General features: G+C 42.1%; 1 protein-coding gene across 3 annotated transcripts in view; it reads right to left on the bottom strand.

Moving 5' to 3' along the window:
* The window catches only part of vps50 (VPS50 EARP/GARPII complex subunit), a 95,736-nt gene that overhangs the window by 48,940 nt on the left and 20,418 nt on the right, over positions 1-26,378 (bottom strand). For all 3 annotated transcript variants that reach the window (XR_009924457.1, XM_062409913.1, XM_062409914.1), the window contains exons 6-13: positions 20,276-20,346; positions 19,590-19,707; positions 18,790-18,825; positions 18,353-18,435; positions 11,441-11,483; positions 10,146-10,244; positions 7,752-7,892; positions 1,183-1,315 (exon numbers count right to left, since the gene is read on the bottom strand). Coding sequence is in view for 2 of the 3 variants with exons in the window: in XM_062409913.1 (XP_062265897.1) it covers positions 1,183-1,315; positions 7,752-7,892; positions 10,146-10,244; positions 11,441-11,483; positions 18,353-18,435; positions 18,790-18,825; positions 19,590-19,707; positions 20,276-20,346 (724 nt within the window). In the remaining variant the exon portion in view is untranslated. The remainder of the gene's footprint in view (positions 1-1,182; positions 1,316-7,751; positions 7,893-10,145; positions 10,245-11,440; positions 11,484-18,352; positions 18,436-18,789; positions 18,826-19,589; positions 19,708-20,275; positions 20,347-26,378) is intronic.

Here is a 26,378-nt window from a genome sequence, read left to right as displayed (position 1 = left end):
TGTAATTAGGACAGGCTGTTTAACCAAAACTAAATGTGATAACGCTGCACAAATTCAACACATACACAACACTGTGTTATCAGCGCGTTGTGTCCTAGAGCAGCAACAGTAAACAGACAATGCACGTCCCTGTGTGCACTTGCAGCTGTTTTCAGGGATTATTCTGCTCCTGACCTGCTCCACGACCCGCACGCTGAAACAGAACTTTGCAGCGAGCGTTCCAAATACGGGCCACTTCAGAATCCGCAACTCGACACCGAGCGCTGCGCTGAAGCACCCGCACAGATTCCATTCCCTCGTCCCTATCCACACAGCGAGGTGAGCTTTAAAGCTGATTATCTCACTGTATATCGAAATCAAACAGCCGGGAGAGAGTGGCACTCTGAGTGTGTGGAGTAGGCTGACCCCATTTTCAACGAGTTTGTCGTCGACTGAAACTGTGAATTACTTTTTTTTTTTCAGCTCAGGGTATAAGGAGCAGATTTGGCCATTTTATGAGTAAGATTAGATGAAAAACAAGAGAGAGAAAATAGGTGAGGAAGAAATTTGGAGAGTGAAAATGAAAAACAGAAGGAAAGGAAAGTATCCAACTGATTTGCACCAGGAGCTATTTAAAAGGAGGAGCAGGGGCTACAGAAGCACTCATACAATTTTGGTGCAGATCAGGTTAAAGGTCAGGGATCCACCATTGTGAGAGCAATCCCTTTTGAAACATCTGGAACCAGAGGTGGCCCGGTTGATTGTGGTGTGGAGCTGCTCTATCAAGGTCTTGCATCTACATAGGCACCACCATTACATGACAGTCTTGGCTGTCAATCATGATGTCTCACACTGTTTTTTTCCTATCAAATTACTCACCCCCCAAAAAATTACATTTCAGGAAACAGCATTGTGATAATAAGTACCTATAATGTCAGAAACCATGTTAAAGAAAGTTTATTTGAAATTTACTTTGGTCCATGTAACATCCACACACATGGAGGAGGTGGGGTTTATGACCTCTACTGTGGCCAGTCACTAGGGGGCGATCAAGACAATTTGGCTTCTCTTTGAGGAGCCCTCATGTCGTCTGACTTTAAGTCTGCGTCCTGAATCTGCAGTTGCACCCCCATAACATGCTGTTGAACATAAATTAATCCAGAAAAAGAGCCGGAGCCATTTGATATGATTCAAGTCTCATACCTGGAGCTGGCGTGGCCTCCTGCTTGTCTTGCTCCTCGTGCCACTGCATGGTGCGGTGGTAGCTCAGCATCACCTCCCACAATGCCTTGCACAGGTCCGTCAGGCAGGGGATGTAGCTGTCCGTGGTGATGTGCTGCCGACAAAGAAGGGATGAAAACATGGGTCACTGCTGTTATGACAGTATTTCTGTATCAAATGTCCCTTACATGTCCTTATATTCGCCCAAAGTAAAAATGGATCATTTCGGAGTCATGGACACAGCGCTGTACTACTTTCTCTAAATTGATCAGCTGTCCTCCACCTTACATCTGCTTAAAGCTCATCATCCAAGGACACTGAGTTGGAAAACATCAATACTCTGTAAAATGGATGGCTTTCATCTCAAGTAAGAGCTAATTAATGTAAGAACAGATTAAAACGAGGACGTTATTAAGCTGCTGCCTCACTCATACACACCATCGATTTAAAAATAGCTCAGATGTGCATATTAGGTGGGCTATTCTGAGCAATCAACGGTCTCATGGAGCTATTTACGCTAAAGGACATTAATACAAGGCATGATTGCCATAGTAACAGCCCATTTTCATAAACTCAGTGTAGAGGGTGCTTTATTTAATCAGTATCTGAGCATCAGAAGGTTTTACATCAGCTGTGATATGATGATCAGGCCCTGAGGTGAGTCACTGCTTTTATAAAGTTACAACTTGTCTTATAACTGCACATATTGAGACACTGAGCAATGTAGAACGGTGGATTTTTTAGTATTAATTAATAAAATAGAATATTAGAATTAGTCTACAAAAGATGATAAAGCTCTGATGGTGAAATTATCTTTAGTAATAATGTGAAATAGGAGAATACACAAATCATATTAAAACATTTGCCTACCTAAATACAATGGCATTGACTAAGTGACTCTATCCATAGAATACCCACAAGCCCCTGTGCACAGACGTCTTTAAAGGATAACACCCGATGCAAAACACACCTGCATCTACCACATGACATTTGATTCTGAGCTGCAAGGAGGACGACCAGCCTGTAAAAATGTTTGTGTGTGTTAAGTTCAAATCTGGCCCACCTACGAGAAGTGCAGCTGGCACAATACTGGCCACTGCCGCGGTTCAAGGCTCCACAGAACAACTCGTCTTCTCAGCAAGTTCACAGACAAATTAATCACTGCCACATGAGACTGCAAATGAGTGTTTGCCGAACCCTGCTACCTTTCACATACAGCATTGTGTACTACACATCCCTGGGCCTCGTACACTGGAGGATGCTGAGAGAGAAAGTGGTGCAAGTGTCCAACTGTGCAAAGAACCATCTTGTAACAAACAGATTCTGCGTGTGAATATCCAGAATTGGACCAAAATGCTTCCGCTTTATAATTTATCTGCAGTCAAATGCTGACAGCTGTTAGTAGAGATTAGTCAAAATGTCATCTGGGCCTGAATAGTGTTTGTGTGGAGAAATGTTCAACCCCTGAGATTAAAGTAACGGTTTGTAGTCCCACTAGTTCCTAAGCTTGAATATCCACTGTCTAAACGGGAAGCCCTAAAATATTGTCTGTGTCCCTCGGAGGCTAATTTGCCGTCAGATGATAGCCGATGGGCTCTGAGATTGTGCAAACACTGACATGAGTAATGTCCCACTCCCCCTTCTGGCTGCTTCCTCTGGCACATCCGACTGAGCCTGAGTGACAAACCGGCGCTTCAAGAGACTCCAGGAGGCCCTGTCGATGACAGAGCTGCTGCCTGAGGCTTCGGAATTGCACAATAGGTTTGGATTCACTATTGTTAGAGGTGATTTGCTACATTAAAGTGAAACGATGTTAATTCCATCAGTCACAAAGGATATTCAGAACAACATAACAAAGTCTGTTCTCTCCAAGCACCTTTGTTAGCTAGTTACAATCAAACTAAAAGAGGTTTATATCTTGCTGCTGCAATGGACAGTAATCACTGTTTTCTTTCCTTCTAAGACTGTTTCTGTAATGACAAGAATTCAACAACAAAACAACAAACTGCGGTGAATACAAGATTTGACTGATTATACAGCTGGTGGATTCTTTTTAGTTACGGGTAGAGGCAGGGCCGTGGCGTGGATGGCAACCGCAGGTTGTGCAGTCTGGTAGGCGGAGTGTTTCAGACGTGTGTGTTGACTGAGGGAAGATTGCATTACCTAAGAATGGCAGCGAGTATGAGCACCATTAAAGCCATCAACCCCACAAGCCTCAGCAAGAAACACCGCAACCGAGCTGCTGGAACACACTTAGAACAATCACCTATATTTTACTCTCTGTTGGTTCAATATGTTTCCACACAACTAACCGTGTTCAGACCTTACAACTTTGACTTTACTGTGTGTAGTTTGAATATATATAGGGATCGATTCTACATAGATATTAAAAATATATTTTTATAACAAAATTAATGAAAGACATCAAATATATCAAATCATGTTTAAGTCAATACACCAGGGAGAATAATCTTGATGAATCGTCGCGGTGCATCATCAGGTTTATCTTTCAGCCAAAGTACAGAACCCTAATCAGGTATGAATGGCATTAGTTTAGTAAATCTACTGGTGCCAAAGGTCCAACCTTTAGCATGACAGAAATGTGTGATCGTTATAATGTCCATGTCCACATACAGATAATAATTAACCCGTGGAGTTTACACAAGCTCCAACCTGAAAAGAGCTAAACATAGCTGAGGTAAATACGGGCCCCAGCACCGCATAGGTCAGACAGGTAAGTTAATGAACCGGTTCTGACAACACCAGGCTTACATTTGACATTCCCTGTTCTCCACCAGCCAACCATATCCCAGCGGCATGTTGCCAGGCAACTGGGGTAAGGGGAGATAATGCGGCGGGGGGGATGGGGGGGTACAAAAAGTGTGTGTGTGTGTGTGTGTGGGTGTGTGGGTAAAGATCTTAAGTAGGTTTGACGAGAGGTAACCTTAGGTCCACCAACACAGAACTGTCTAATGTGTGTGTAAGTATGTTAGCATACGTTAAATGGTACAGCTACCATAACTGGGGGCAAGGTCAAACCTGCAACCTTTTTCTTTGTTACTGAAACCAACCATCAACCAACCAAGTCCTTCTCACCAGTACAGTGATGGCAGCTTGAGGGTGGCAGGCTCAGGGTCTGTTTAACTACAGTTTGCTTTACTGATTATAGTTACAGATAATTTTATACATAACATAGAGCAAGTGTCAGTGGGTTCTGAGTCAACAAAGGGCTGAGTGCATTTTTTCAGTTGTGTGTGGGCGTGTGGAGAAGTATGCATGAGACGAATGTCCCACGTAAAAGAGATGAGTAAGAAACTGCAGGTACTCTTCATTTAGCTGATTCACTTTCTCTCAGAACAGTCACACCCCAACCTCATTTAACAAAAGCATAAATGCACAGATTAACCTGCAAGAGCCCAAGAACTACCAAACTATAATCCATCTGGGCCAGCAGAGTACAGTACGCTCTGCTGAAGAGGGATTTCTCTCTTAGTCTGACACATGCACACAAACACTGAAATAGTGAAAATAGTGTGACAGAATTTTACAGCGCAGATTTCACCCATACAAATATTATCAGTTATCTAATTATTCCTCTGGAGTGAAAAAAATACTGTTTCTCAAGAGTAAAAAAAAAAAACTACAAATGAGGCTGTGATACTGCTAAACATAAAAAAGCAACAATCCCTGCATCCTCTCCACAGCTTCAGTAAATGCTCCATCCTTCAGATACACAGCAGCACTAAAGGTCCGCCTATATCAAAATAATGGAAGAGTGCACAATGGAGAGTGGGATGGAGCAGTGCGGGTTACTGATGAGCAGTTGTTAGATATCATTATCAGGGTGATTTCGCTCCTATCACCACAGCTAATGGCTTTTTACAACATTGTAAAAAAAATTATAATTCGGAACTAAAAAGGTTAAGTCCCACTGACAGTTTTCTACAGACAACAAAGTTTATCACGACCCAATTAAATGAATTTGTGAAGCGTCGGCCGGCAGCACCGTGTTTCAGTCGCGGTCACCTCCTCTCCCGCGATTCTGAGAGCAAACTCTCCCCTTTTCCACGAGGGGAGAAATCAGACGGACCAGGAGATTGATACGGAGAGCGGCTCGCCAATAATGATGAGGTGTTGATGTAAAATTAATAAGACCCCTTCACAATCCGCACTGACCTTTCCGAGTGTTCCCCTGCACTCTTGAATTTTAAGTCGCGCAACTAAAGGGGCAAGTTCAGAGGGTTTAAAAGTGTCTCTAAAATTAGCATAACCTTTATTTATCGGGGGGGACAACAACTCAAAAGGTTTGCTCTTCTCCGCAAACACAGTTTAGCGCCCCACAGCTTTGACACATCGGGGTTCGACGTTCGCGTTCTTCAAGAGAGAGCTCACGTCAACAAGCTTTGTGGAGAGAGCAGAGAGCATCGCCGCGCTGATTTCCCCAGCTGGCCCACTGATGCACAACCGAATATGTCACAGGTACATTTTTTAAACACAAGACAGGGGAGACCTTGGAAACAAATCCGTGATGCATGCTGCAAAAATCAAAACCCACCGCAGAGAGGGGAAAGTGGAGAATGATTCAAACGCTCACGAATCACAGGAAGTACTTTTCAAGCTCATCGCCATATTTTTAGCAGCTCCTCAAATCCACTCCAGTCCAGCGCATGTACAACAAAAGCTACAAAGACATTTACATCACATCGGTACTTCAGAGAGCTCTCCTAGTGTCAATTCAAAGGGAGGCACATGAAGAAAAAAATAACCACAACACTTGTTCTGCACATAAAGGATACAGATCCACTGCATGTGGGTGTTCAGGTACTTCTTTCATATGTGTGTGTTTGCGTGCGTGTGTGTGCGTTTTGTCCCATCAATCTCCATCATCAGCCAAGAGATGCACGACACAATCCATCTATCTCAAGTATCTGAGAGTGTTTGTACGAGGTTACACGTGTCTGTATTTGTGGTACGAATGGGTTCATCCAGGCAACACGTTGGGCTGACAGCGTATCTATCAACCACACGCAAACATTAGGATGCGTCTGTCACTAATGCACAGATGCATGCAGGGAGTAATTCAGAGGATCCATGGGACAGATTTCCACTACTCTACCTTAGATAATTACTCATACTACAGAGAGACAGCTTTTGTTTAAGCTTCTCGATTTCAATTTGCTACTATGGACTACAACAGCTGCTGGGACTCTTTGGACAGAAGTTTTGCAAACATTGTTTTTAATATTATTTTTTGATCAGGTTGTTTGATGAAGTTCCCAATTGTTGGTCCTTGGCTTTTTTCGCACAGTCACAGTTGTTGGAAACATTGATCTATGTGAAGGAACAGTAATAATTCTATAATATATATAGTGCTGTCAGACACCTTTATTATTGTGAGTCAAATATTATTTACATACCACAGAAATATAAATAAAGAATTACACAATACTGGCATGAATAGCTTGACACCTATAGCTTTGGTCATAAGCTTTCAAGAGCAAACTGATATCGCTGTCAAGACTCCTGTAGGGCAATATGTCCTATAGGTGCCACTGTTTGGACTCATTTATAGCCACACTGTGCTCTGCAGTAAATTGCTGTATGGACAAATCTTTTTTAAAGTAGCAAGTTGGAAAGAATCAGCATTTCCTACCAGAATAACTGAGCAACATGCATAAAAAGAAAAAGACAAAGGGGGGGAACGAGATGAGGATTGAAGTGATGGGATGTACTGTAGCATAAAGGTGAGAGGTAAAGAGCAGGGCACTGTGGATATGAAAACAGCAGGCAATGTCCCTGTTAAAAGCACTGAAGTCACAACAGTCAGGGAAATGTATAACTGAGGGTCAGGGGGGGAAAACACTATACAGCAGCTGACATATAAGGAGAGAGTGGTAAATAACCTTTACCTGGAATTCTATATACACTGTGGGTCAGGTTGTTACACAGTCACTGAGGAAGGACAAACCACTCCCAGCAAGTCTGTGATGAGTGGACCAAGTTCTGGCTCATATGCAAATCTGATTTATATAATACCTCAGGCAGGAGCTACAATACAGTTCTCACTTTTCCTTTGTCGCAATCAAGATCTCCACCGATCATGCATTCACCAGACATCACTAGAAACTCCCAAACATATTTTGGGGTTTCCAAGAGGAAAAAAGTGTGACCGCGTCCAGAGTGACAGAGAAATGTAAACAGACGACAGCGTGGAGCTGTTTATGCTTCTTTCTCAGAGAATGTCCCGTGTGGTAGGGGAGTGACATTGCACGACATGTAATGTGCAAAACCTTCATCCCTGTGATAAATCAAAAGCCTAATTATTAAAATATATTAGGGTTTTTTTTTCGGCAAATGCTCGGTTGTGGTCAAAAATACCCATACACCAAAATGAAGGTGGTGAATTTTGTGGTTTTCACTGCACTGACTAAAGAAGTGCTTCGTCTTCACACTGGAATCCATCCAAGTGTGAAGTGAATCTTTTTCTGGAAGAATTTCATCACCCCAAGACACAAACACACACATACACATACACACACTCATCTCCTCACCGTGCACAGGTCCTTGTATTGCATCTTCTGGAACTTGGTGTCAGCGTTGCCAGCACACAGCTCCACGTATCCCAGCACCACTTGGAACACGGTGTTGTGGATGGCCTGGGTGAAGTGCATGTGCAGCTGGTCCATAGCGGTCTGCAGAGCGAGAGAGAGAGAGAGAGAGCCAAACATACTGTTGTGAAAACCATTACATCAAGATGTCACTGGAATCAGCCAACGAGGATCTGTGGAAGAGGGAACCAGCAGGGAATTTGCAAATCAGACGTCTCTGAGACACACACTGTGCACTTGGTATTTTTGAATTACTTGCAGACATATTTTGTTAGCTTCACAAGATGGGATGATTGAAAACGAGGATAGCTGTCTGCGCTGGGAACTACAAAGTTCACATCCAAGGAAAAAAAAACTGTGTCTTCGGTTTCCATGATTCACATCACAGCTCAGTTTGATGTGGAAACTGTTACTAATGAGGTAACGAGCACAAGTTAGAAATGTCACAGTGATATAAGTGACATGTATGTATTTTTTGGTGTGCTGCGTCGGATGAGAATGTGTCAAGTAAATACGGATTATGAAGAAATGTATTACTGGTAATGTCTTTTAAGACTTTTTTAATACACTAAAACTCATTTATGTCCGCTGAGCATTGTGTTCACCCGTTTTTTTCTCTGTCTCTTTATTGAGGGCCAAAACCAAAACAATGAGCTGAAAGAGGCTAAAATTCAACTGACAGAAACCAAACTCATTACCAAAACTGACCCTCATCACGTTACACGTTGCTGTTTTACCCATGACAACTCTGATAAGAGCATCCTGAAATATTCCAACTCATCAAAGCATGACCGACTTTCTTCCATATCTACAATTGGAATTTAAATGATTCTAACTTTTTTATAAATCATTAAAAATATGGGATTTCAGTAACCCCAAGAATTACTCTTAACCACCATTTCACACAAAAACATCCACACTACAATCTTGCTCCACTCACTGTGCTCTGTGTGTGTTCCCATCTTGAGTGTGCTATCACTTATTCTCTTTTAAAGTCAAGTTGCATTTACCATCACTTCTGTTTTGCAGCTCCCACCCACAGTCTTGCTTTAGGGACGCTGGTGAATTGAGGACAGGATTGAGCAAAGCCCTGCAGGTAATGGATGTTGTAGTGCAATTAGATTTTCTCACTAAAAGATCAAACTCTTGCCCCCCCCGCCACAATAGCAAATAAAAAAATGTCTCTCCTTTCTGAGAGAGATTCACTTAATCTGTCCGAAAAACACCATGAAAATCCCAAAGTAGACAAGAATATTGATGGCAACCGTCATAATGTCAATAATATTTCATATTTATAATAATAATTATTTTAGTAATGTGTCCAGCTTATTAGGGATATGAGCAGGTAATAAGAGTGAGGCCTGGTCTACACTACAATTGATATTTTTAAGAGATACTTCCCCCTATTTTTTGTAAAAAGTTCTGTCCAGATGCTCAGAAAACTAAGTTCTACACTTCCTATACCTAACCCGAAGGCGCTTGTAAGAATCACCATTTGAGTGACTTAAAACGCAGTTTACGTGTGGATGAAAGGCTCAAATGCAAGAAGAAGGTTTGTTTTGCTAAATGTACGAATTAGTGTGGACAGGGTGTGCCGGGCTAGAGACCATTGAGGAGAAAAATAAAAACCAATTATCCGAGTTGGAATGATTCTGGGGTTGCTGATTACGCCTAGGATGACACAGTTCATTCAAGTATCCATTTGTGTGCGTGTGTGTGTGCGTGTGTGTTTGTGTGTGTTGTGCGTGGCACCAAAGACAAGCTGCAGTGAAAGCTATGACAAAGAGACAGAACTTGGCTAAATGAGGGACACACAGATGCACAGAGAACAGAACAGAACAAAAAAAGAAAGAGTAAGATGAGAGGAAAAACAAAGCACTTAAGGGGCAGTGGCAACAGCCGGGCAGCAACGGCTCCCCCGTTCGCTTTTGAGTCTGAAAATGCTCATTATCACAGCAATAACAAAAACATTATGCCTTTTCAGTAAGCCCGATGATTCTCCACGTCAAGGTTAATGTCGAGAGGCACACGGCACATTCTTTACCATCAACGCTGGCTCTCAAGTTGTTGATGAGTATAATACGTATACGTACGTTGTGCGGTTGCCAGGATGTGAACAAGGGCAGCGACTCGTTGATTTAATAAGTTAACAAACACATCTTGTATTCCCGTTTCCACTATAACCACAGGTTTTATACGAGAGGAGAGAAACCACCTTAAATAAGAGACAGCCGAACAACAGGACGTTTGCAGCGAGTGAAGAGAACGAGCAGACCCATCACATTCTGTTGTGTTAAGTCGTTCGCCGTGACCCCGTAGCCGAGTCAAACCACTGACCTGTGTCTTGCCCAGGAGCGTGTAGGCCAGCTGGACCTTGGTGTAGTGCGAAACATCAAAGTGCTTACACGTCTTCGACAGGGCGACATCAAGCTGCTCCTGGAGACAGAAACAGGAAGATGACAGAGGGGGGGGGGGGGGGGGGAATAAGAGAGAGGGATTATTAACGTTAAGACCGGGGATTTATACACATATGTTTAGCTAGCACACAAGGCCAAGGGAAGGGAATTGAGTGTGTGCGTGAGTGTGTGTGTGTGTGTTTGTGTGTGTTACAAAGGTCAGAGAGAGGTAGGGAAGACAGGTTTGTAGGAGTTAGGAAGCAGAAGGATGTGTGAAAACCTTGACACATTAATCTGAGCTCAGAGAGCAAAGCGCTGACAAAGGCCAAGTGATCAAACACCTTGAATCAGTGAGTGATTTCTCACGCCTGCACATAAGCATAATGAAGACAATGATGACGGCGGATGGGGCAAACTACATCGCAACTAGTCAGGGATGTAATGTAGAGGCAGATTCAGGAATTTTCCTTCTTTAGCATTGCATTTTTTTTATATGTTTTACCAATTTCCCAGTAAGTAATTCATGGATCTTGAATGAAAAAATCTGAAATGTTAAGGGAGCTGATATCTATGAGTATTTGAAATTCGGTGCAGCTTGATTGTATTTAAGAGGACTGCTGGGCCATGGCAGAGGTATGAGCTCTTACTTGAGATCTATTTCAGTATTCTAATGAGAGAATGGGATTTTAATGGTACTCGGGTTAATATCAGAATATTGGATTTCACGTTTGGCATGGATATATGTATCTCTGTGTGTGTGTGTGTGTGTGTGTGTGCGTGTGTGCGTGTGTGTGTTTAATGTTATCGACAGCAGTTTGAAATAAGGGGATGTCACTCACAAAGATAAACAAACAACCGCCTTGGTGCACGGCTACGAATGTGTACGAAAGTGCACGCCTACAAAACTGTAAGTAATTAATCTACTCAAGCACCGCAGCAGCCGTGCAGAGAAAATTGCTTTGCATACCATTTATCACACGCAAGTATTGGAGCACAGCTAGAGATGGAACAGATATAATTTACTGTGCTCGCAATAATGACTTTCTGAATGTGTCAATATTTGGTAGACCCACAATGAGAAAGCCAAACTATCAAAATGTCAAAATGAGGCATAAATTGCTTCTTTCAGATGTGGGCTTCTGGAAAATAACAATGTTAGAGCAAAATATTATTCACTGCTAAAAGTCTCTTAAATGATATCGCTCACAGATAATGGAATTAGAGAGTAGCACAGACCTCTATTTGCTCCAGGGTGTCTTGTAGTTTGGAATTCAATTCGCTGTGGGGAGAAAAAGTCGATTATTAAGGATTATTTAATCAGCTTTGGACCAGAATGTGTTGTATCAACTGTAGTTATATTCAGCATGAATTAGGGCCTGTCAGAAACTTATATTTTCTTTATATTGTGGCCAAATAAATCATCACAAAAAAAACATTTGGGAAAGAACAATGTTGCTGAGTGTCGAATTCGTCTTAAACTTTAAAGAAAACTTTATAAATCAATTACAGATAACATACTACAACCCTAGTATGTTGCAGTATGAACCAGATATTTGATATATCACAGCAGAAATATATTGAAATTAAGTAAACATACTAAAAAATGTGTTAAATATCATGGTTATCGTCAATACCAGTCAATAACGCAAGATACTAATGAGTTTAAAAGTAATCAAACGATAAAACACACCATTCTGTTTCATCATACAAACAAGACAACAAGAGATGAAAAATGAAATATTCCTGACAATTTCTCGGTGAAGACAAGCATTTTTGGTCTCGAGCGTTTGTTCCATTTCAATGTCTGCAGTGGAATCCAGTGTCTAAATGGTGTTAGCCTGAATGGGTGTTTGCGTGTCTGTGCATGTACCACGCTAGTCAAGACACAGAACGCCTACGCATCCTCAAGGCATCCTCCGATTCTGCCTCATCCTGGGAAAATGCTTTCAACTCCAGAGTTGAGAAGCTGCAGCAGGAATCACGACTGCTCGGCTCATCCCCAAGACGCCGATTCTATTCCCCCGTAACTCCCACTGCACTGCGCCAATTCATAATCATTCCCTGTCCCCCAATTTCTGGGGGTCTTTTTCAGGTCAGCCTGCTCTTATGTTGTGCCTTGTGAGACTGCATGTCGCCCAAGGGAGAGAGTGTCCTTAACGAATTGCTAATTAAGCATCTTCACTGCGGTTGGGGACAGAGAGTGCGGAGGAGGAGGAGGAGGAGGAGGAGGAGGAGGAGGAGGAGGAGGAGGAGGAGGAGGAGGAGGAGGAGGAGGAGGGAGGAACTGAGAGGAGACTGAAGAGTGAGTCCCACAGGTCATTTGGAAAGCAGGTAACAAAATGAGCACGCCATCTCAAAACTCGATGCACTCTCACCCTGCTTTTATCTGCCTGCACGAGTGTTTAGGAGTGTGACACAAAGGAAAGGACAGGAATCAATGATCCACCAGGGAACATTTACCACCTTCCCCCTTTGATTATACAGTAAATAAATATAGTAGACGCAACTCCTCGAGTCCTCCTGCGACAGCCGTGGATACGCGACCAGGCCCTTTGCTGTGTGTCGTCCTCCAGTATATTGATAGTGGATAGAGGTCTCGGCGACACACGCGCCTGACCAATCGCAAATGACAGGAATATTTTGTTGTTGCCGCCATGTCATGTATCTTTATAGGTTCTGCCTCCTGGGGCAATAACCACAACTGATGTCCAGGAATCAAGGTGATACAAAACGCACATGTTCCGTGTTGCTTAGTTTAACTGAATTTGAATAAGCCGGTATTTGCCATAGCAAGGATAACACCAGAAACTCCCTGCTACAAGATCAGCACAGCACGTCATTGCCAGTATCCTCACTGGAAAGTGAGACCCCTTGCCAAGACAAAGAAAACAGAACGAAGTGAGAGGGCTGGCACCGCTACAGAGATGTGAAATGATCAATGTCAGATCCTGGCTTCCTCAGAAATACATCTCAATGTCCATATGCAAGGCCCAGGGGAGGCCGAACAAAGGCTCACAGTTCTTGCAGCCAGACCGTGGAGATACTGCCGAGGAGCAGAGGCCAACAGGATAGATGCCCTGTTCATCAGAGAATGTTCTAGTGAACTCCCACACAGCAGAGTGGTGAAGTAAGCGGAGGCAAAACCACAAACTGAACAGTTTTGGAAAAGCACATTAGAGGGAAAACATCATCCCACAAAAGCAGCGCTCAGAGACGAACACACCTGAGAGCAAAGTGGACCAACCACAGTTTCCCAGAACAGAAACCTATCACTATCACCGCATGGCAGACTCCCAACAACACAGGGCCGAAGCTGGAACAGCTTGGGTAATAGTGAAATATGGGTTATCTGCTTTCTTGCCAAGAACTACAGTGGATGAGATGACTGACACAACTCTAATGTACGGGCGGCAGTCGGTTAACTCTGCTTAGACTAGAAGCATGGAAAAAGAGAAGTCTTTCCAAATTTGAAAACTACGAGAAAGAGCACATCTAAGAAACTTGAGGTTGAGAGGTCAAGTGAAATCCAACACCCCAGGTGAGCTGCTGTTATTGTGTCCACAAGCTGTATATATTACCTAAAGACACTGTGCGGACTCCAGTGTGAGTACAGCTGCAGCGCCTCCCCTCACACTGACACACTTCCGTGATCACATAGAATGCATAAATAACAGATGAGGAGGAAAAACCTAATTAACAATCTGTTCCCCTCAGGGAACAAGAGGGTTTGAAATAGAGTTAGGTGGAAATCACGGAGGTTATTTTGCATCGCATTTTCAATTATTACTGGCAATAGGTGTCCACAGGGCCCGGAGGCTAGTCTCTCAGCAGTGACTTGCTGACTCGCTAAAGAATCATTGTGGGGTTCGCTTCAAGGGTCAGCCGGATGCAAAGATTTTGCAAGACGACCATTTTTGCTGTAGCCGTGTTACAAGGCGGAGAGGCAATAAAGTTGCAGGGGAAGGGCTTTAAAGAGTGAAATGCAGTCAGGAGGGTCAACAGCAACCATGATTATGCAAGTGAGGAAGAGGGGGGAGTTAGCAAAAATTATCTCAACAGTGGAGGGAAATTTGTTCTTTTTTTGTTTTCCTCAAGTGCAGAATGTAACATAGATCTCTGGCATCTCTAGATAAGTTGGATGGGTGCAAGTTTAAACCTGTTGATCCCATGCTGACCTTGGCAGTGACACTATAACCGATATTCAGCTAAATGAATAAAATCAAAAATGTGCTTTTATTTGTTTATTTGTTCGTTTGTTTTCTGGATGAGCCTCCTTGTAAAACTCGGATACAGTCCAAGGACCTTGAGTCCGTTTCACATGACAATGCACATCTGTTGCCTGCTTGATGCCAAACTCCATTGAGATTTACACCAGATGTGAAAGCAATCAGCTCGAAACAATTGATACAAATAAAATATTTCAGCTAATTTCACCTTAGACAAGTTTTGCTGTGTGTGTGATACATGCTGTCTCGTGGTAGTTAAAGCCTTGAGGAACCTTTCCTCTGTTTCACAGTTCCACCTTTAGACACCGACAACAACATTCCTCTTTCCTCAAGCATGATCACATTTGTGCTGGTTCATGTCTCCTGGCAGAGCACTGTTGGTAAACGTCAAAGAGGTGATGAAACCCATCATGCAAGATTAAAAAAGTCATCTTTCAGTTAGGATGTAGAGAATCGCCCAGATGTTATATCGCCTGTTGTCCATTAAAACACACTACACAAGTGCCAGGTTGGGCAACAATTGGACTGATATTGTGCAGTCTGACCCAGTTATTAGTTTCAGGCAGACTACTGCACAGTTTTCATTAAATATGTGGTAGCTCATTAATGGAACAAACTGTCTGTTATACTGAATACTCAATCCAATTACCTGTGTAGAAATCCAATTAAATACAAACATTTCATAAGGTGATTAAGTCTTAATCAAAATATCCCATAATATTTGCTGCTCATCACAAGAAGAAACTATGCGTCAAATACGCAAAGATGAAAATGTTACATACACAATATTTAACACCACTTGATCACGACACTTTCAGACGAAAGGATGACGACTGACTGACTTTGAAAATATCCCTAAGATCCCCCAGGTGTATAGAAGGAGGGTGGAATATGATTGTGAAAGAGCTCCAGGTAAACACAAACACCAGCCACACACCACGACAACGGTTACACCTGGCGATCTTTTTAACAATCTGCTCAGGGATACAACCACCAGCAACCTCCAAAAGAACGTATACTGTAAAGACACAAACGAGGAGGAGGAAAGCACTGTGACTCTGAATTCATATGTGAGCTGGTGCAGTGTCTGCAGCGTCATTGAGCCTGCACAAAATGGTTTGTGTGTCTGAGAGAACACAAACATCCATTATACACGTGTTTACAGCTGATCCACCCTCTACTTCAAATAGATTAGAAAACCTGAACGCACCAACTGCTTCAATACCCAAACGGCTATTAGCTAAAGTGGAGGTCTGGGGCAGATTCACCCAGAACAACCTGTTCGAGGAGAATGGAGATTCCTTTTTTAGATGTGAAAAGAAATACTAAAAAAGAGAAGGAAGGTGTAAATCAGTATGAAGTCCTGCATTCTCTGTGGCAAAAATATTGAGATTATTATTCTCATTGATGACCCCCCAACATTTTTGCAGAACACGATTATTATAAACAGATATTAACAGATGGGCCCAAATGATTTTATACATTGGTAGCAACCTTATTTCTTTCAAACAGGCATAAAGAGCTCTGGAAAAAATGCCTTTCATATTCCAAATTCAACAAACAATGGAATGAAGTGGCTGCCGAACATGTAGAAATGAAGATTTAATACAAAACGTATCTTTTATCAGGTGCATGATCTAAACAGGTAATCCTATTTATTGTTAGGATAATTAAGGTGTGGGTCGCATAAGGACAGAGGTGCTCTAAGCTACATTACACTTCATTGTTTTAAAGCCACAGCAGAGCTCAGAGTCTTTCCAGCACTATGCTCACATGCAGGGGTCTTAACCTGCCTAAAGGCGGACCCTGTGGACCGCCTGATGAAATTGGCCTAAGACGGGGCGTGAGGCTTTATAAGCGCCTTGTTCAGGAAATTGTGACTTTTAAAAGGTTGGGGGCAGCGACCAAGATAAGGCGGATATTAGAGAAAGCCTCCAATAAGAGCATCGACCGAACACGGGAAACCACGACTAAAACGTTAAATCAAAGTGCAGCAGACCGACAAGTAGCTGCTTATGGAGGTCGAGCAACAGTGGGCAGAGAGCACAGTGTGCACGGTGATGCAAAGATGACAGATGTGTGATCAGGGCACTGATGTTTCAAACTATACTACATGCATTGTACAAACGAAAGAACGGGTATGGATGACAATCACAGACACATTTGAGCACACGTCCAAACTGCATGTGAATACAGTGACAATGATGATTTGAAAAACGTCTTTTTAGGACAAACACGTATAGGCAGACTGCAGAGGGCTTCGTCATTGTGGCAAATCGTGTAGAGGTGTATTCTACACACCTCCACCCAAACACGTTCCGCAGCTTCTCATCATCATGGATACGGAACATGATTAATTGTAATGAATTAATGTTAAATTAACAACACTGTGAGAACAAAAGTGGTATCCACACAAATACACAGCAGCTGCAGTTTGGAGGGAGCTGTTAGAGCAATTTTCCGCACCACAACAATCCTCTGTGCATAATATTGTCTTATTGATTACAATTTCACAGCACTCACTCTGTGCCTTACATGGCATCATCGCGACAAAAACCCTGCGTCTTCTGCTCCACGGTCGACACACTGTTGTAAGTGATTGTTGTTGTTGTTACTGTTGACCCTGGCAAAGAAGTGTTGACAATATCTGCCGTTTTCAAAATTAGTTTTATGGTTCACCAACTTGGAATAAGGAGAATGGAGACGCTTTCGTTCCCACTCCCCACTCCCCACTCTGTCCTTGATCTATGTAACTTCGGTGAGTGGGTTAAAGTGTCAGAATCAGGCCGGGCTAATTCAAGAGTAAGGCTGAACTGGAGAGCAGGTAAAAATATTTAAATACAAGCGTCCAGAGGGCACGATTGCTTAGTAAAACTTATATAGTGTTGCTTGAGCGAAGTTAGTCCCCACACATCTCTCTGTATAACTCTTTGTCGGTGTGTATGAAAGGTAAAACAGTAGGAGGGAAGGATCCATCGATGACGCGCAGCCCTGATTGATTTGTAATCAATACACAAGAAAGCAGCACTGAGGCGCCCCACTGCCACAAATTGAGCAAAATTACACAGGAAATCTAAAGGACAGAGACGATTCTCCCTCTGGTATTCAACATCTCTTCTAGTGAGCTCAGGAGAGAAATCGTACAAGCACGCTTAAACACGGTAAATGTCCAACACACCCTCAACTCATCTTTCATATCAGACTTCTTATAAGAGAGGAGAAGAGAGGGGAAGAGAGGAGAAGAGGTTTGTTACGTCATGTGGGGACACTAAAAAGATATTTTTATTTTCCTAATGGTTCCAGCTGTCTGCCTGTCTCTCTCGATCTTATCAGCTGATACTATTCAATGCAACAACTACTCAAGAACTGAAAGCACTCAACAAGAGAGATAAGCAATATGCTTAAAACTTATCGTCTGCATTCAAAATGTAAAAAAACATATCACCCTCAAACTCCTTAAAGACACAGAGTAAGCAGTCTGGGCATATTCACTGAGAACGTCCTGCTTAGACACTTTTCATTGGGCCGAAAGCCAGATGGTAAAAACTCAAGAAAGCTGATCTGACGTAGTCGATGCAATCGAATTACCGGAGGGGAATGACAATGAGTAAAGTAAAAGGAAGTAAAAAGCCCCTTTAATTAGACTTTTTAAACTTTCAACCTTGTGAGAGAAAAAAAGAGATAAAAAGACAGATCTGCATTTTAAAGAAAACTTCAGGTCATGATTTGAAGGAGGAGCTATTTCCTGGTTTTCAAGAGTTGACATTGGACTCAGAAAGATATTTATCATGTCATATTCTGATTCATAACCATCAGGTAAAACAGAAAATGTTTTTCATCCAACCTTAAATAAATAAAATCCACGCTATTTTCAGTTGGATTTCAACAAAAATATTTCTTTATCAGTCTGTTCATACTGTACCTGATGCAGCTGTAGTGTTTAAAGGTGCTGGCAGCTTTCTGACATTCCAGACAGAGCTGGATTGCACCTGGGTAGTCTTCCTCCTAAGATACAGAGACGTCAGGTCATTTATTGTCTATATGTTTTTAAAAAAGCACAGGCTTTAATGTACAGTATCGTATAGACATAAACAATACATTAATCTATAAAATTATCCTCTTTAAAAGGGTTTGTACAGAAGATAAGCAGAGATCACACAGTGGCTGTCAGATCCATTCAGTGGGCTACAGCTGACCTTCACAAAAGATCAGCATTTGTCAGAGCATCTAGTGTGTGTGTGGGTTTGGTTTTCCATGTGGAATCCCTCCTGATTTTTAACCTTTCAAGTCAATTATAGACATATATCTGTAAGTGCTTGTTTGCGTGCTTGTGTGTGTGTACAGAGGGGGTTACAATACCTCAAGCATCTCGCTGAGTCTTACATCTGTTCTTTGCTGTGAGGGGAAGAATGACAAGAAGAAGACGTGAGTGCAGCGTAAAATCCCTAACAGGCCTAAATATTTAAAACTACAATTACTTCCCTGCGGCTATATGTCTCTGCCAACCAGTGCAGTTACAGTTTGCATATTTTATTTCATTCGTTTTTTCGTTTATTTAAACCTAAATAATCCAGAGGAAGAGTTGTGATGGTGATGGTTGTGAATAACCATTGATCTGTAACATGTTACACAGTGTGAATGACATGTTATCAACTACAGCTCAGGGTAGAGTCTCACAACAGCTCAGTCAGATTCCCAAACAAAAACACTGAGAGGGAAATTTAAAGCCTTCCTCAGGACGATAGTGTACATGATTTATGTTGCAGGTCAGAAATGACACATGAGCATTAATGAACTGGAACAAAAATATAACTGTGACAATTTCTATAGAAAGGTATGTTTATTAGCTTAAGAAGCTGAGTTTTACACAATAAACTCAAAGTAGGATGTGGAGTTTTATCCCGCTCAAGCAGCTTTGACATTCTTTAAACACGCACCACACCGGATGCTGGACCAACGTGTGCAGGGCGTGGCAGCCATGTTGCCAGGTACTAATTTAAATGTGGAGGTAATCACTGCAAAAAGCATGTAATTAGTTATAGGATATATAAGGGGATGGATGTTTCCAGGTCTTTGCGACCAACAAGCATTTACAGCAATATGCAGTGTACAACAAGGCATGTTGCATTGGATGTGACTGTGTGATGTGCACATTTTACCAGTGTCTTGATGGTCCTCAGAGACTTGAGCAAGCCTGTCAGCAGTTGTCGTCGTCTCTGATTGGCAAGTAGACCCAGGCTGGCCTCTGTGAATCCTTCCTTCGACACGCTCAGTTGTCTACACACGAGATGGTGTGGTACAGAATCAATAAAGCATCAACACAGGTTCGTACTGCTAAGTTTGCAGTACAGGGAAAATAATAAACCAGTAGAGCTTTGTACTTTGTAGGGAATGGTTCTGTATGTCTATAAATGTACCTTTGTCTTTTTACAGCGACCATTTTTGCCATTAACGTAGTGGCAACACCAGAGGAAAACACATGGAGCTTTAAACTGGTCACAAATATTGATGCCATGTCGTCCATCTTTATTTACAGTCTATGGTCACTACCCAAACAATACTCAATGCAATCTACGACACCAAAAGTTTTAGTAAGACATAGACAAACTGTTTCATAACCCACAAAAAAATAACAAGCAAATAAACAGATCAAATATTTCAAGGGGAGACAAGCCAGAATCACTTGCCATGTGTGACAACAGAATGACGATATATGAGGGGAAAGGACAGTTACCTCAGTTGCTGTGTGTGAAATGTGAGCATGCATGTATGAGAATGCAGGTGTGATTCCAATGGGCCCTTTGAAGAGCCATTTCTTTTAGTGAATGTAATCAAGCGCCATTACCTCCTTGCGTTAGTGCAAATGACTGCTGCCATCTGCAGGTTGGACTGTAAGGCGGTAACTCTCTCCAGCTCCTGTGAACGAGGACCAGGACAGTTTTTAAAATTCAAAACACAACATGCTGTGTAAAAACAATGGAACATTTCAAAATCACTTCGATGCAAAAACTGCCGAAAAACTGTATTTACAATATACACTGTTTTGTAATCTACGTTGAACACCTTGATATTGTTAAATTGATTAATTTGCGGGGCCGTCAGTGAGATATGTTTCTTATAATTCCAACTTCCAAGCAAATCACCACATGCGCCTCCATGTACAGACATGAAGAGCAGTGCTTGCTTTCACACATAGAAACGCAATCTTCTCTGAGTCCTGCTGTGAGCAATTTATGAAGATAGATGGTATTCACACACAGATATTATAGATGAGGCTGTTACGGTGTGGGCATGTAATGTCGGCTCCAAAATCTAAAATCAGTTCAAGTGAACAACTTTACAAACAGAAAATCAGACGGAGCCTTTCTTTCTTCAGCTTCTGAAGTTTGAAAAACCGATCAACGAGCGCTGTGCTCGGCGGACTCGGTTATTAAAGCCACGTCAGAGACCTCTGCAGAGAACAAGCGCGCCCTCGAGCGGAGTAGGACCAAGAGCAAACTACATCGCCGTTTTATTTCCTCGTTTGCTTTTTGCATTTTTATTTTCTTGATCTGCCAGATGTCATGCCTGAGGTGGGAGATGCTGGTTGTTCGGTCTTGTTTTTTTTATGTTGTACCAAATAAAAAAAATGTTCACTGTCAGACAAAACGAGCTTTTACCAACCAACTACGGTCTGAGTAATTTTCAACGGTGATAAACAACAACAACAACAGCCTCAAAGTGGCACTTCTGCAGTTGGTGCCAATTCAATGGTCCCATTCAAACGAATGTGCCCTCGCTGACAGAGAACTTGACAAGGCCTCAGAACACTTTGCGAGGGTCGTTTCAAGAGACGGGGGTATTCACTGAGGGGACAAGCCACACAAGACTCATACTTTTCTGCTCGTGGGGCGATGGAAACTGCGAAGACAACATTACCCTCACATGACACTGAGTGCAAATAAAGTGTGGGTTCTCGACGGGACAAAACTTTTGAAACTATATTGGGGTTCTGCTCGGGATTGTTCAAGCTGGCTGGGCTATCTACTTGATGGCTTACAGTGTACGTGTCTGTCATCAGAAAAAACATCAGGTTTGGGTTGGATTTGGACACAAAAAACTATTTACTGTCGGGTTCAGCCTTTTTTAGATTTGTTTGGTTTCATAAGGGGACTGTTACAAAGCAAACATGATGCAAACATCAATAAGCAATCATCTGCAAAGTCGCTACATTTGTGAAAGCCAGAGGGCTTCTTGAATAATAAATAATAGATCCTGGCCAGAACAGTTTCTTAATACCTGAGGGTATCACGTTGGATGTAGAATTTAAATGTGTCGTCAGAAAATGCTCTTGCTCTCTAAGGAGCAGGAATGATTCTGGATCTGAGCTGACTCACCAAGTCCAGCTGAGGAATAATTTAGAGGCTGCGCCCGGGATACTGATTCCCGTACCGGGAACAGTGCAGCCATGTCTTTGACTCCTGCACCATTTACAACCGTAAACCTCCTCCTGCCTCCACCAGTATCGTGATAGGGATGAAAGTCAAACTTGTGAAATGAACTTATCAGTTAGGGGTACAGGCTGCTTTAATAAGTTAGTAATAGTCAGGAGAGTCAAGACGTTCACCAACGAGGAAAACAAGGTTGACAGAGATCAGTTTCTTTTCTGTGTCTAGAAATAGAAAAATACTGTAACTTTACTGACCCGAGCGCGGGGTAGAGCTGGTTGGGCCATGCTGGTCATTGCAATTCCCCAATCCACCCAGCCACTGTGTCAACTCCATATATGTATCATGTTTAAAAGGGTGTTATTTGATGGATATATGATACATTTAAGATAGATCAGTGCATCTTCTTATTCCTTTTTCACTCTCTAGTCTGTTCATGATAATTGTAGAATAAAATTAATGTCTGTGGCTCAGGAGGTACAGAGGGTCGTCCATGAACATTGGTTCAATCCCTGCAACCACCAGTGTCCTTGGGCAAGACAGTGAACACCTGACAACTGTAACATGTGTGACTGCTGACTTGTGAAGCTTTTATATAAAAGAGATTTATTAAGTACAAAATTAACCCAACTTTTGAGTTGAAATGAACCAACACATCTGTAGAGTATTTAACACATTGGACAGGGTTAAACAAGCAACTCATCTTGCTGTGTTAGATTAACCCAGCATGTGGTAGTGAAACGGAAATTCATATTTCACTTCACCAGTACACACACAACTTGTGATGCACTCTAAATACACATATACCACTCATTATCAATGCACAAGAAATACTGTGCACAGCAGTTGTGGACTTAGCCCATACATCATATGGAAATACTGTGCGCATTCAATTGGGAGCACAAATCCACTCAGCCCACCAAGACAAAGACAACCTGAATACACACAAACATACGGTCACAAGCAGCTTCAAACAGAGACACACACACATGCTCAACATGCTGAGAGTTCAGTTTGTAGCCTGAGGCTCCAATTTGTTGTTAAACCACAGCTCTGTCCTGTCTGTATAGGCTACACTTAACCTGACCACAGAGCAGATACAGTAGCTGTGCACAGTGGGGCAGTTGGTCATTCAGAGTCCGGCGGAAGAAAAGAGGTTAAACAGCAGGAATGAGAGGGATGTGGTATGAAGTAAAGAAACGCTGAGATCCATTATCGAACAGCAAACAGACATTCACTCACAGTAGGCATTTATGTGCTGCACACATACAGAGAATGTGAACTTACTCACGCACAATTAAACTATACAACCCCACTCCTACAATGTCCACATGCACAGCTCTGGTGTGGGAAGTGAAGGTCAAGGAGGAGGAGAGGTTCAGTCCCAAAGGAAAATACTTTTCAAAGCTTTTCTATTGAAATTTTGATGAGAGGTCCTTCTAGTGACCCCTCCAGCACATTGAGTATGCAATGGCTCCAACTTCATCCCCCTGCCTACACATCCTAACGATGCTTCAGTTGGGGTTCTGCCCTAGTTGCCTTTCAGGAGTGAGGTGAATGAAGACAGAGTTGAATGGCACTTAGGACGTACAGGGATGCAGTGCTGGTGGCAGCACGATTCCACAAAAGAATTATTACGATTCTCTCTCACAATATTTCCAGTGTACATGTTAAATCAAGCATTGACCTGCATTAGGGAAACAAGACAAAAATATGGTTTTGCCTGATGTGTTATTGATGCCTGTGTTGTCGTGTGGCAGATTTTCCCCTTACGTTTTCTTGGCCTTTTCAAGCTTACAATTATTGTACCTTGTGGTGACATTTAAAGTGATTGTGTTATTACGTTGTGGTGCTGCTACTATAGCAAAGCACTGTTTGCCATGTTTGTGGAATGGGAAGCATTTTTTTGGGAACGAGCACAATGGGGTCAGTTCTCTCCATCTTCAGGAGGGTTAAATCATTTATTGGTTTCTCTTTTAAAATATTTTGTATGAATGTGGATACACAACAAATCAATACCCCGAAGGCCAGGCTGCATTAACAAGTGTGTCACTGGCAGATTTCTGCAACTGTGCATCATGTGGGGTAACACCAAGTTGTCATTTGTTGACAGAGAAAGTAGGAGCGCTTGTTTGGATGCAGCTGAAGTCCCTTATCAAGATAAGGCCAAATCGTGATTGAAATCAGTTCGCATGGATCAGAATTCACACACATTTACCTTAAGGGGATGAGACTCTAAGCCTTTACACAAAGTAACCACCCTGTGACATCTATTTCTTTTCAAATTTCTAATTTCCCCCGATGAAACAGCCTTCAGACCGCCGTGTAATTGGCAGTTGTGACCACCAAGGTCAGACAAATTACTAATGTCTCTTAAAGAAGGTAACTGGGGAACGAAAACAAAGTCGCCGGGTGTAACTGTGACGAATAAGTGTTTCCAGTTGGATATAATTGAATACCAGTCCAAATTCATTCTTCTGAGTGACCTGGTCTCGGCTAGCCGGTGCTAATGCATTACAAGTTGGTCTCCTACAAGGCAATCTCTCTCTCTCCTGACAGGTCTAAGGGCCACTTTGTTCCAAACCATCTCTTTTTAACTGTGGAAATAATAGAGGGCATTTATTTTGAATAGCCTATTACCTGTGTATTGAGCCAGGTTAACACCTTGAACTCACAGAAAACAACTGTACCTGTGTTAACTTAAAACAAAAAATGTTGACGCAGATAAAAATAAGCAAGGTAAAAGCAGTTGTAAAAGAATAAATCTTAAACTAAATGTAACCGTCCACATGAGAGAAACCAGATCACAGACAAGACACAAGCAGTGGCCATGTGTCGCTAGTGGGTAGACGCAGGTGTGTTGTCACAGCAGAGCTACGAACCACATCAGACACTTAGCGGGCCCTCACTTCCAAGTGCTAACGCATGTCCCCCCCGACGTGTTGTACACAGCACTGAGCACTGGGGGAGAAGTGGCATTGTGCCCAGGGCTTTTTTGTGTCTGCTGCATTTTCTGTCTCTGAAAATATATGTTTGATAAAATTTCACAAAGAGGAGATACAGAGACTTGGGAAATAAAAAACACCAGAGAAAATAGCAGACGGAGAGTGAAAGAAACACCTTAAAAAGAGGAAGGTCAAGAGTTGAAAACACAGAGGAGCAAGAGGAGCCTCGGGCTACATCCACACACCTTGGTGTCAATAGTTGTAAGAGATTTTAAAAGACTCACATTGTTCCTTCATGTTTGGGTCAAATATATACATTATTCAGTCGATTTCATGTTTAAAGGACAGAAAAGTACCAGGCTGTATATGCTAAATAAATCTGCAAATCAAGGAACAAGCAGAAAGTGCATTGTTGGTCTCGTTCAGTGTGTGAGTCTTTCCGAATGATGGGAAATTAAGTGGTAAAACTCTTCCATCTCATTGGGACATTAATCTGCCCTCTGAACTCGGCAGGGGATGATTGCTCCCACTGTCCTGGGGATTGTTTCCCCAGGACAGTGGGAGCATCAAAGGTGGAATCAAAAATGCTTTTTTTATTCACATGAGAGCCAACACTCTTTTGTTCTTGCAAAAAGCGCGTACTGCCAGGAGGCGTCTGTGAATCTGCTGGCACCAGAAGGGCTCTTGAGACCTGAGTACATCTCTGCACAGTGAGGAGCAGAGGTATGTCTGCCAAGCTTATATATGATGTGTTTCAAGATTATGTAAAATGCACGTTTATTGACTGTAATAAATGTATAATCGTTTCTAGCTTTCAAATATGTTCTTATTGACATATGTTGAATAAAACTATATTAATGTAATTATATAATATATCAACTAGCAGCTAGATAGCAGTCATTCATTCCACAAATATTCATAACTTTCCGTCCTTTTTCCAGATATAACCTGAGTCATCATTTATTCAACACTTATGTGTTAATAAACATGAATTTTGGACATATTCAATAATAAAAAAATAAAGCTAACATTTACAATGTTTCTTTAAGGGAATCCTATCCAAAGAATATATATATATATTGTTCATGTCTCTGGAGGGAATCGGATGTCTCTGAGATTGACAGTGCATGGTGGCCTCTGTGTGGCCACCATGTAAGACTGGGCTCCAGGAAAAAGAAAAACAGAGCATGTGGAATACCAACCATCTTTGTATCAAGATGGATCTTCCATATTTTGTTTATTTCACACCTATGTGCTTAATTGCATAATCCAATCAAATGAGTGTGTCTGCTGTAACGTTAGTGTGTGAAACTCATGAAGGTGCTACACTGTTTTCACTTTGGTGAATGATTTAGATTGTTTCCTTCATTGTTGACAGGTTCCCACTGTTTGTTGCTATAATTGTTGTACTTTCATCATGTGTAAGGTTTGTCATTCATACACTTTTCTCAAAGGTGTGTGAATTGACCTGGATATGAAACATCTTTAGCACAAAATATAACAACAGAACTAAAGAGATTAAGCAGAGCTCTTTTCTCCTCTCCCACCGCCATTAGGCGCATGTAGAGGAAACCTG

The sequence above is a fragment of the Platichthys flesus genome, chromosome 17 (genome assembly GCF_949316205.1).
Source record: "Platichthys flesus chromosome 17, fPlaFle2.1, whole genome shotgun sequence".
Classification (NCBI taxonomy): Eukaryota; Metazoa; Chordata; class Actinopteri; order Pleuronectiformes; family Pleuronectidae; genus Platichthys; species Platichthys flesus.
The sequence above is the reverse complement of the archived record's forward strand: the minus strand, read 5'-3'. Positions and strand labels throughout refer to the sequence as shown.